At 38.9% G+C, this 12952-nt stretch overlaps 1 protein-coding gene across 1 annotated transcript in view; it reads right to left on the reverse strand.

The window, feature by feature from the left end:
• The window catches only part of ATP13A5 (ATPase 13A5), a 138838-nt gene that overhangs the window by 78678 nt on the left and 47208 nt on the right, over positions 1 to 12952 (reverse strand). The window contains exons 8-9 of the mRNA XM_056121960.1: positions 8146 to 8218; positions 6057 to 6185 (exon numbers count right to left, since the gene is read on the reverse strand). Of these exons, the coding sequence (XP_055977935.1) occupies positions 6057 to 6185; positions 8146 to 8218 (202 nt within the window). The remainder of the gene's footprint in view (positions 1 to 6056; positions 6186 to 8145; positions 8219 to 12952) is intronic.

The raw sequence follows: 12952 nt of genomic DNA on the forward strand, positions 1-12952 counted from the left end.
GCGAGGAAATGAATAGAAACTTTCGCAAAGAAGAAATCCGAATGGCAAAAAGGCACATGAGAAAATGCTCTACATCACTAATCATCAGAGAGATGCAGATCAAAACAACAATGAGATATCATTTCACACCACAGAGACTGGCCCACATCCACAAGAACAAAAGCAACAGGTGCTGGCGCGGATGTGGCGAGAAAGGGACCCTCCTTCACTGCTGGTGGGAATGCAGGCTGGTCCAACCCTTTTGGAAAACAGTATGGACGATTCTCAAAAAATTAGAATTCGATCTCCCATTTGACCCAGCTATAGCACTCCTGGGAATATATCCCAGAGAGGCAAAAATGTATAGTCGAAGTGACATCTGCAATTGTTTGTTCATTGCAGCACTCTTTACAATAGCCAAAATCTGGAAAAAACCTGAGTGCCCGAGAACAGATGACTGGTTAAAGAAACTTTGGTACATTTACACAATGGAGTACTATGTAGCTGTTAGAAAAGATGAAGTTATGAAATTTACATACAAGTGGTACTACATGGAAAGTATCATGTTAAGCGAAATGAGTCAGAAAGAGTGGAATAGACACAGAAAGATTGCATTCATCTGGGGAACATAAAGCAACAAAACGGGAGACTAACACCCAGGAAGGGCTCAGATTAGTACCAGGAATTTTGCTCCATGACTTGAAGGCCAGCCACATGTGCTAGGTGAGAAGGAAGCTCAGATAGAGAAGAGAGCACCAAATAAAGGGTGTTGTGAAGACCCTCCCAGGGTGGGAGAGACATGCTAAAAGTGGTCTATAGACCAAACATGACTGCCACTCAATGCCTCTCTGGCAAAACACAGTACCCAAAAGAAGAGAGAGAGAACAGGGAGGAATGCCCTGCCACAGCGGCAGGGTGGGACGGGGGGGGGGGAGGATGGGGGGTGGGAGGGATGCTAGGATCCGTGGTGGGGGAGGATGGGCACTGGTGGAGGGATGGGTACTTGATCATTGTATAACTGAAACCCAAGCACAAAAATTTATAAGTCTATAAGTGTACTTCATGGTGTTTCACTAATAAAAAAAAATGATAAAAAAAATAAAATAAAATTCAAATAAAAAAAAACCATATGATCATATCAATAGATGCAGAGAAAGCTTTTGACAGGATACAGCACCCGTTTATGGTGAAAACTCTCACCAAAATGGGTTTTGAAGGAACTTTCCTCAAAAAGTCAAAGCCATCTACAACAAACCCATGGCAAGCATTATCCTCAATGGGGAAAAACTAAGGGCCTTTCCTCTAAGATCAGGGGCAAGACAAGGATGCCCACTATCACACTTCTGTTTAACATAGTACTGGAAGTACTTGCAATAGCAATTAGGCGGGAAAAAGACATTAAAGGTATCCAGATAGGAAAGGAAGAAATCAAGCTCTCACTATTTGCAGATGATATGATATTATATCTCAAGAATCCTAAATCCTCTACCAAGAAACTCCTAGAAATAATAGCCTTGTACAGTAAAGTCGCAGGCTATAAAATCAATGCCCCAAAATCCATGGCCTTCCTACATGCAAATAATAAGAGAGTGGAAAGTTAAATGAAAAAAATAATCCCATTCACAATTGTGCCCCAGAAAATCAAATACCTCGGAATCAGTCTAACTAAAGAGGTAAAGGATCTCTACAAAGAAAACTACAAGATGCTACTCCATGAAATAAAAGAGGACATGAAAAAATGGAAACACATTCCCTGCTCATGGATAGAAAGAATCAAAATCATCAAAATGGCAATACTCCCGAAAGCATTATACAGATTCAACATGATCCCTATAAGATTACCCATGAAATTCTTCAAAGAAATAAATCAAGCACTCCTGAAATTCATATGGAACAACAAATGCCTACGAATAGCCAAAGCAATTCTTGGGAAAAAGACATGGGGAGGGATTATCCTCCCTAATCTCAAACTCTACTACAAATCAGTAATAATTAAAACAGCATGGTACTGGAACAAAGCCAGGGCCACAGACCAATGGAACTGGTTGGAATATCCGTACACACAACCGCAAATGTATGAACATCTAATCTTTGATAAGGCATCAAGAAGTATGAAGTGAAACAAGGAAAACCTCTTCAACAAATGGTGCTGGCATAACTGAACAACCACATGCGAAAAAATGGGCTTAGACCTCAACCTAACACCATGCACAAAAGTTAGATCAAAATGGATTAAAGATCTCAACATCAGGCCAAAATCTATAAGATACATTGAAGACAAGCTCGGCAAAACCCTCCAGGATATTGAGGCTAATAGTATCTTCAAAGATGACACTCCACTGACCAACCAAGTGGAAAATAGAGATAAACAAATGGGACTATCTTAAATTAAGAAGCTTCTGCACCTCAAAAGATACAATAACCAGAATACAAAGACAATCTACAGAATGGGAAAGGATATTTACCCAATACCCATCTGATAAAGGGTTGATATCAAGGACATACAAAGCACTGGTTGAACTCTACAAAAAGAAAACATCTAACCCCATCAAAAAATGGGGTGATGAAATGAACAGAAACTTTCCCAAAGAAGAAATATGAATGGCTAAAAGGCACATGAGAAAATGTTCTACATCACTAATCATCAGGGAGATGCAGATCAAAACAACAATGAGATATCATCTCACACCACAGAGATTGGCCCACATCCAAAAGAACAAAAGCAATCAGTGTTGGTGTGGATGTGGCGAGAAAGGGACTCTCCTTTACTGCTAGTGGGAATGCTGACTGGTTCAGCCCTTTTGGAATACAGTATGGACGATTCTCAAAAAATTAAAAATTGAACTCCCATTTGACCCAGCAATATCACTCCTGGGAATATATCCCAGAGAGGCAAAAAAGCACAGTCAAAATGACATCTTCACTTCTATGTTCATTGCTGCACTATTCACAATAGCCAAAATCTGGAAAAAACCTGAGTGCCCAAGAACTGATGACTGGTTAAAGAAACTTTGGTACATCTACACAATGGAGTACTATGCAGCTGTTAGAAAAGATAAAGACATAAACTTTACATACAAGTGGTACTACATATGCTAAGCGAAATGAGTCAGAAACAGGGGGACAGACATGGAAAGATTGCATTCATCTGGGGAATATAAAGTAACAAATTGGGAGACTAACATGGCTTGGAGGCCAGCCACACATACTGAGGGAGAAGGCAGCTCAGATAGAGAGGGAAACACCAAGTAAAGGGTGTTGGGAGGACCCTCGCAGGATGAGAGATACATGCTGAAAATAGACTATAGACCAAACATGATAGCCACTCAATGCCTCTTTTGCAAACCACAGCACCCAAAAGGAGAATGAGAACAAAAGGGAATGTCCTGCCACAGGGGTGGGGTGAGATGAGGGGGTGGGGACTGGAGGGATGCTGGGAGCATTGGAGGTGGGGAATGGGCACTGGTGGAGTGATGGGTACTCAATCATTGTATAACTTAAACCCAAGCACAAAAATTTGTAAGTCTACAACTGTACCTCATGGTGTTTCTCTAATAAAAATTTTTAAAAAGTGTGTGACTCACATACACGATAGAATATTACTCAGTTGTAAGAAAAGATAAAAATTCTTACATGAATGAAGATGCCAGAGGAGAGAAGTGGAGGGTGTATGTGAAAAGAGACAGTCTGGAAATAGTATAGGGAAAAGACATAAGGGTCTTGGAATCATCTGTGGGCTACAGGCAAGGTATCTGTATATGTACAAATGAACATCCCCAACATACACAGAACTCAAACTTAATAATTCAGCTTAGAAACTGTGTCTGCCAAGGAGACAGGTTGGGGTGTGAGAGGGAACCTGGGTTACTGGTAGAGGGACATAGTCACTCGGGCTGGGTCTGGAGTGGGCAACAATATATGTCAGAAACTCTATTGTTTACACCTTTGAAAATCACTGTGCCTAATTATTATTTTATAATAATTATAAAATAATATATTATTATATTATTATTTATAATAATATAAATACTAATAACTTATATTATTATTTATATTTAAAAATAATAAAAAATTATTTTGTAATTATACTGAGCATATTTATGTTTACCCCATTTTCTCGTCTCAATTTTAAATTAAGAAGGCTCATTTTTAATGTGAAATCTGTGTTGAAATCCTGTCTATTTTGCCTCAACTTAAAACTTGAATGTCTCATTCACAGTGTAGTGAGTTAGAAGATAGAATAACATGGTCTCATCATTAGAATATAATAAAACAAAGGGGAATGGATAATGGTTGGCAAAATCAGTCTGAAGTTCTGCTTACAGAGTGGAGTCTGCCAAGCAAGGTATGAACAGGGGTGGCAGGTGATTAGAGATCTATGGACAGGAGTGAAGAGACATTGGCACTTCGTAGTGGGTGTGGAGCAGTGACCTGGTAAGGCTGGGAGATTATTTTTAGAGGAATAGATCCAAGTTAATACTGCCATTTGTAGAAAGTCAGCATTGTTCAGCATTTCCAGCTCTCTGGAATTCTCCAGGTATTTCTGAAAATGAAAACAAGACTGTGCATTAGAGTCCAAGACCCAATGCACTGACCCTTGTGGACTGTCCTTCACATAGGTCTTCATAGCCGTGCTCTCGCTGCCACTGAGAGAAATTACTATTTAGTCTCAGGCTGCTTGGAAATGCAAGACAGTTGCTGTCTTTGAATAAAGAGGCCAGTATTTCTGGGGCTTATATTTTGCACATTGGGTACTATGGCAACATTCTGAATAAAAGATATGATCAACATGCAAATCCTCATCACTACCATTATAAGGCAGTTAGATTTCAACACATTAAAGGGGTATTTTGTAATTATACTGAGCATATTTATGTTTACCCCATTTTCTCGTCTCAATTTTAAATTAAGAAGGCTCATTTTTAATGTGAAATCTGTGTTGAACAATTTAGGAATAGATTATGACTTCCTTTACATTTAGGTGATGTTAAAAACTCTGTGTGTGTATGTGTGTGTATGTATATGTGTGTTTCACTGTTTGGAAACAAAAATGCAACAGTCTGTAAGCATAAGAGAAAACTGTTAAGTAGTTTCTATTTGTATGTGTATGATGTTATGTAATATTCTCTCTTTACTATTGTGTGTGTGTTTTGTTGGTTTGCTTTTGCTTTGGGGCCATATTCTACTGTGCTCAGGGCTTACTGCTGGCTTAGTGCTCAGTGATCACTTCTGTTAAGACTTGGGGGACCATTTGCAGTGCCAGGGATTTAACCTGAAACACCTGTGAGCAAAGCAAGCACCCTTCTTATCTCTGTAAAAACAAAAGAAAACAAAACAGTGGTCAAAATGAAAATACCCTACCGAAAGGGAGAAATGGTTCTCACGTCAATCCCTGAAAAAGGGTAGGCCTCTTTTCGCAGCTATAGTATCTGTCTGGCCCCAATATATTGTGCTTTGTGTTGTTGCCTATATTATATTTTTAATGTTGTAAGGATGTTTCACACCATAAATAAAAAACTGATTTTCTGGTGAGTAAAATTAATTGGAGAGATGATTCTAAAGAACATATTTGTTATAATTCCTTTGCATGAAGGTCCAACTCATTCTCTTTTCCAGGAAAACTTGGGGCTCAGTTTTCCATTGAATGAGCATAGAACTAGATGAAATCTTTATGTTATACCAGCAATGTGAGTTGGTGCCTTACATGATTTTGTTTGGATGTGTATATTTTCAAACAATAATGTTATAAAATATTTTTGCCTTCCACTAAACTCTCAGCACCCCACTCACCTAGCAAATAACTATGTCACCTAGCAAATAACTATGTCCTGTATTAGACTTTCTTTTAGCTTTGCGCTCATTGTGTTTTCACACTAGTTAAATGAGTATTTTCATAAAAGGAGAATTATTTGCATATATAATGTTTCATCTGCATGAATACCTGTTGTATCTTTCGCATCCATTTCCTCATGTGCCTGGTATAAAGCAGCAAGTATAGGTTCATCTACTTTTCTAATATTTGGCTCATATTTGATAGAGAAGCCTTGTTAGATAGTTGGTCCGTGACAAATGCCTACCTGTAAGCATGCCTTCATTCACCACGCAGCTCCCATCAATCAAAATAGCATCACATGGCAATGATAATTTTCCTGGAAGGACAAGAATATCTCCAGGAACCAAGAGCCGAGATTCCATCTCCTGCAAACCTACACAACAGCAAAATTTATGTGAATAGGTGGCCTGTTTCGTTTCTTTGTTTTTTCTCTTAAGAATAAAATTGAGTGAAGCTGCAGAAATGCTTCTGGACCCCATGCCAGGCTGAGTCTCATCTGGGACACTCCAGAGTGGAGCAGGTGAGTCCACCAGCCACACGAATAGAGCCCTGGCAGCCAAAATCCTCCACACTCCAATCACTGCCATGCTCACTGCTGGACTCCACAGGCTCAGGATGAGCTTTATCCAGAAAAGAATGTGTTAAAAAACCCACGTATGCAGGTTTTGTGACTGAAATTCCCAGATTCTCACCGAGTCAGGGATGGGCTTCCTCCCCTCACCTCCCTGTTCTTCTGGAAGCCTGGCAATTACACCCATGAACTATCTCTGACTCCATATAAGCTCATTAACTGGTCATGACCAAGAAACTCATACATGAATCTCAAAAGAGATCAACCAGCCTCAGAGATGCCTTCGGACCTCAAAGTCACCATCCAGTTTAAAAGTTTAACTCCAGCCGCATCACCCCTTTCAAAATTTTAGAATTCCTGGAGCATGGGGCAGTATTTGTGGCATGCGACATTTCAAACTCTATACCACTGATATACTAGGAGTAGCACACCACATTGGATGGGGTGTAAAATAGAAGATAACCAATCTCAATTAAGAAAATATTAACACACAAGGCTTAACCTGTAATAACATGTTAGTAATCTTTTATACAAGGGCTTAATGGTTCCAGGATGAGAGACAACAATCTTCACACATGTTCTTCTAAGCAAACCTTTTTCTGACCACTTTTTAGTGAATTGTTCATAAGTAGTAATATAAAATGAATTATTTTGGGCCTGCTATTGATGGTTAGAAAATATTGGAAATAATGGTGGTAGAAGGTGCAATGGTGGTGGGGTTGGTGTTGGAATATTGAGTGTAATAAATCAGCATGAACAGCTTTATAAAAACATTTTAGTTTAAAAAAAGAATAAAAGTGGCTGAGAACCCTTTATCAACCTATTGGCCGAGAACTACCCTGCATGTTCATTCACCTGCTCCAGACCTGATCCTCTTAAGTACCATTTCCCAGAGAACCAAAATGAGGGTATTGATTCCTAGACCATAACAATCTATTCACTCGGCAACAAGATCTCATCTTCTTCCTGGTACTTGTGACAGTGCTTTGGCCCTAGAAGTTATTCAAGGTAATTGATCAATGATGAAATGTGCCTTTGCTCTTCTTGGCTGGATTTCTGATCCTCTGTGGCACATTGCCCTTGTAGTCAAATGTAGGGTAAACCACCCAGACAGCTTCTGCTGCACAAAGTCATGGCCATTCTCCTATCCCAGGCTAATTAAAAGCAAATGACAAGCCTCTGTCCAACCAGCCATTTACTACGTTCTCAGACCTGGGTTACAAATGAACAGAACAAAATGTGTGTTGCAGGGACTGATTGGTATGATTAGTTGGGGGAGGTCAAAAAATGAAATGTGTAGGGGATAATAACCAAATGAGTGATATAAGGTAAGCTGATGAAATGTGATGTAACTGAGCTATTGGGTAGAAGCCAGGACTGGCATGTGGATGAGGCGTGAGAAATAGTACACAGGCACTTATTATCAGGGTACTGCAGAGGTAGGTCAGCATTGTCAACATTTGCAAGCTTTTACCTCCTAAATTATTTGTGGCTATACCAATCCCACCACCACTGCACCTTCCCACCACCTTAATTTCCAATTTTTTCCAACCACCACTCAAGTCTGCTCCAGCAGCAGGCCCAAAGTAATTTATTTTACACCTTATGGTTTTTTATTTCTTTTTCTATGTTCTTTTATTCTTTGGATTCACATTATTCCCAGCCCCAAGTTCATGAGAAAATTCCATTTTTTCTTGACTAAAAAAAGATGATTCCACCCTGGAATACTAGAATGCTAAGGATAGCAGAATATATCACTTACCTTTGCCTTTAACAGTGATTGCAACCTGGACTTTGTTGTGATCCTCCACCAGTTTGTGCAGCTTAACTGATTGCTACCAAGTTAAAGCCAACATTTAAATATTAGATGTTCCATAGCCTGAAAATCACCATGTCAATGCAGTACATGCTATATCTACTTTCAAAGCCAAAACAACTCCAGACGGATTCAAGTTCTAATTTTGACACTCCTGCTTCTCTACCTCAGTCCTTATCTCACTCAAACCCTTACTTTCATTAGGAAATCCACTCTTTTATTTAATGATTCTTGAATTCCAAGATAAACAGTACCCAAACATGGTGTATAAAGCTAAGAAACTGAGGATAACCCATTAATCTGGGGAAGGAGACTAGGAACAATTTACTTCCCACTTTGCCTTCTCTGTTTCTCTGTAAAACAACAGAGCTGAATTTGATCTGCAAATGATTTCCTATTATAAGAAATTGTGAATATTTAAACTGTGTCTTGATTACATGTAGAGTAGCCATACTTTATGAACTGGTGAGTTTTACATTGGATAAACTTTCAGATCAGAATCTTACTTCTCTGTTCAGCTACTAGCCTGACAAGTCTAAGTCCCTTTTTCTCATCGGAAAATGGAGATAGTATTGGTATCCATTTTAAAGTTTCTTTAGATTGGTTAACACTTATCATATACATTCCATTGTATAATACTCATGACTATAGTAATAGCTCAAGGAGTATGAGTGATGAATAAGAAACTTGTCGTTGTAAAATCAACTGAGTTTAGTTGAGAAAATTCTCTGGAGGTAGAATTAACTAAATATATTAATAGAATTAATATCATAGCATATACAGAACTAAGAGAATTAATTGTGCAAAAGTTAGGGCACGGAAGTAGTCTGAAGAAGTGGAAACAGCATCTCCTAGAATAACTCCAGGGAAAGGAAGGAAGAAGTGAAAGAGGATGTTACCCACACAGTTCCCCATAAGGACTATTAGGGCACATCAGCTGAGGGAGCTCCATCAGACCACCTAAAGATCCCAGGACAATGACAGCTCTCTGAATGGATGTCAGCTATCTGAGAAAGAGGAAGAGATCCGAATACCGTCAACAGCACTAGAATACAGCTGAATTTAATTTGAATATAAAACTTTTTCTTTTAGATGTTAGAATAAATTATTTGTATCTGTTCTATTGATGATGTTTGATGTTACAAGTGTCACCAAGCTCAGTATTGCATATAATCATCCAACTTTCCTCTCGAGAGAACACAATATATTCTACATGCATATTTATATAGAACAACTTATTATTTACTTGAATTTTGCATGAAAAGCTAAACTTCAATCACTTGGGTCAATTGAGTGGAAGATGAAGTCATATTATGTCTGGGGAGGTATTTGTTGCTCAGGAAGTGCTAACTTGACTTCCTGAAATACTGACATATGCCTATTGGAGCAACTGTGTTAAGAACTGATAAATCATCCCTGGTTCTGTGGCAGAAACACCAAACTGTATGTCAAACTTACTCACTGACTAACCCAGTACTTGCATTTTTGAAATGATCTTGTAAATTAGCTGTTTTTTCTGTAAATAGCTGAAATTGAGTTGATTCATTTCAATTTTCCTTTATGTTCTAAAGTGTATACTATTGATTATTTTACATCTCATTTATATAAAAGAAAAAGTCCTAACCTTTGTAGAAGACATATCCAAGGTGTGGAAATGACCCAGAGGATCACTTTCAGGAAAAAAAAATACAACTGTAAGCTTCTACTATGTCACATATGTTGTATGTTTCTAAGATACAGAAAATGGTTTTCCATCCTCAGAATAATCCCTTGAAGATGAAATCATACAATTTGTGACACCTTGGATGAAATTGAAGAGTACCATGTTAAATGAAGTAAGGCAGAGGGGAGAGGACAAATACTGGATGTTCTCACTTACCTGCAGTACATGGAGAAACAAGACAAGGAAATGGGAAATTAAAAAGTGATGTCAAACCCTTGGTCCTGGACCAGAGAAATGAGAATCTCAGGGAAGGGGTAGTTGCGGGAATGATGAGGAGATGGACTGGGGTAACATTAGGTAGTATATTCGACACTTTGTTGAAGTTGTGATAAGTAACATCAAAACATGAGTCAACATTATTATAAGCATCTCACCCATACTATAACAATCAAGATTTTTAAAAAATTATTTTGCGAAAAGTGAAAGGTGGAGTGGGGAGAAAGAGAGAGAGAGGGGGGGGGGGAGAGAGAGAGAGAGAGAGAGAGAGAGAGAGAGAGAGAGAGAGAGAGAAATAATTTGGGCCATTGGTGGAGAGGTGCTGATAGATTTAGAGTGGAACAGTATACCTGAAACTGTACTGTTAAGAGCTTTATAAGTCATGCTGGATTTTTTTCAATATTTTTTATTTTATTTTATTTTTTATTTTTTTGTTTGGGGGCCACACCCAGTGATGCTCAAGGGTCGCCCCCGACTCTTCACTCAGGAGTTATTCCTGGTTGAACTCAGAGGACCATACAGGATGGCAGGGATTGTGCAAGGCAAACACCTACCCCATGTACTATCATTCTGGTTCCAAATTTTTATTTTATTAAATCACCCTGGATTGCAAAGTTATTCATAATTTGGTTTTTGACATACAATGTCCCATCACCAATCTGGCCACCAGTGGCAACTTCCCTCCACCATGTTGCCAGATTCCCTCTTCTATCCCACTACCCCACTCCAGCCTCAATTTGCCACCATAAAAGCACCTTTGAATCTGATTATTAACATTTAGTTCTTGTGATTTCAGTATTGTTAACTCTGGTTGAGATTGAGCTCTGTCATTTTTAAACTGCTGTACCTGAGTGCCCTTGGCCCCTGCCCCCATGGCTTCTCATCTATCTCTTCTCCCCTTCTTCTTCACTCTGTTTCCTTCCTTCTTCTCCCTATACTCTGGGGCCAAGGAACCTAGAGTAAAGCTTTTAAAAATAACAATCCTTTGATAAAAATATTATCCTCAATGTCCACATTAACAACAAAACCAAATAAATAGCAAATGGGGGCTTGGAATGTTAAAAAAACTTACCCACAATCTTTTACTTACTAAATATTAAACTTAGCAATCAAATACAGGTTTGCCTGATTCTAAAGTCTTTTCTCTTGATGAATATGTTCTCCTAAAGTACTTGCAAATAGCTTTTTTCCCTGTTAGTAAGATGAACGTTAAGCAGCCTTCCATATAATTTTTTTTCTTGCTTAGTGAACTCTTTCAGTCATTGCCATGATAATTTCAACTTAAGTGGATGATACTGAATACATTTGCAAGAAGTAATGTGTGAATTAATAATGTTTGGCTGTAATTCTCAAAATACCTTAAGGCATAAAGTGGGATTGTTGACTGAATTTAGCATTCTAGATAACCTACCACCTTCCAATCATCCTTTACAAGTCCCTAGACTATCCACCCTGTTTCCTAGTCACAAACTCTTTCTAATCCTTCATATAAAGTCCTGTTTAAATGTGACCTGCACTTAATAAGCCCCCAGTATCTCCCTACCAGGATAAACTGTTCTGCTCGCTTTGAATTTGCCTATGTTCGCTAGCATCCTGATCGTCTTAATCACATTATATTATAGCTGTCTGTCTTCTCATCAGGTTTCCCCTGAGAGAGGCAGTTTGAAGATGAAAGGGACCCAATATACATCTATGTCTCCCTCAGAGTTTATCACACAGTAGGCCCTTGGCAAATATTTATATAACAGAACTGAATTATTCTACTTCCCCCCAACAGCCTGGAGTAAGAGAATGTGAGCATTCTCTTTAAGGGAATCTACTCTGAATCTACTCTACTAGCTTGGGTTTCTATGACAACCAACCAGCTTGGAGAGAGCCAAGGCAAGCTGTGATGCTTGCCATGATTTTGAAGCTCAATACTGAGTTTCATTAGGCACCCTCTGGTTTCTGCAGTCCCTGTTCAGTGGGTCCAGGATCAGTTTCCAAGGCAAATTTACATATGGTTATTAATCAGCATCTGTTACTCTGTCCTTGTGTCTGTTGTGGCTGTATTTTCTCCAGGGATGAGTAATGGGAGCATTAACACAGGTGTCTCTGTAGCCTGACTCAATCACAACTGAAAACTAAGCACTGGATACCCCCAGTGCTACCACCAGCCACTGACCACAAAGTCAGTGGTAGAGTCTGTGACATAGATCAGTGTAAATCCAGCTCAGTGTCCAGCTTTGCACTCACACCTTCCCCAATCTTGTAAGAAAAGACTTATGCAGTGCTTCTTAGCTTACATAAGGTAAGGTGATGTCTCTCTCCATATGGCATGATTTAGGGCTAGGGTACATGACAAAATATTTTATACCAATTCTGCCAACACCTCCCTTGTTATCATTTTCCAAAGCAGGTATTTGTTTAGCTAAGTCTTTATAAGTCAGTGAAATGGTGCTCTTCAATGCTGCTCAATAAAACGATTTAGACCTGATAGTGGATGCTCCTCCTTTCCTACAAACAGCCTTTCCCCATCTGCTTTTTTGTTAGAGATAATAAAGACGATAATAAATACCACTAATCATTTACTACTACAGAATCCTTGGAGACTAAAGCTTTGACTCAGAGTCAAAAAAATATGGTACTGATGTCCACACCTACTGTTACTGAACATGGGTGTGTCACTTTATCTCCCTCCCACCTTCTCACCCTGCCTCATGTAACAATCACACGTGGATTGTTTTACAGTTTGCCACACCCCACAAGCACAAGATTTAAAGATGTGGGAGCACATTGAACATTGTACAGTGCTAATTCATTTGGATTATTGAG

Source organism: Sorex fumeus, unplaced genomic scaffold, assembly GCF_029834395.1.
Source record: "Sorex fumeus unplaced genomic scaffold, SorFum_2.1 ptg000044l, whole genome shotgun sequence".
In the NCBI taxonomy this organism is placed as follows: domain Eukaryota; kingdom Metazoa; phylum Chordata; class Mammalia; order Eulipotyphla; family Soricidae; genus Sorex; species Sorex fumeus.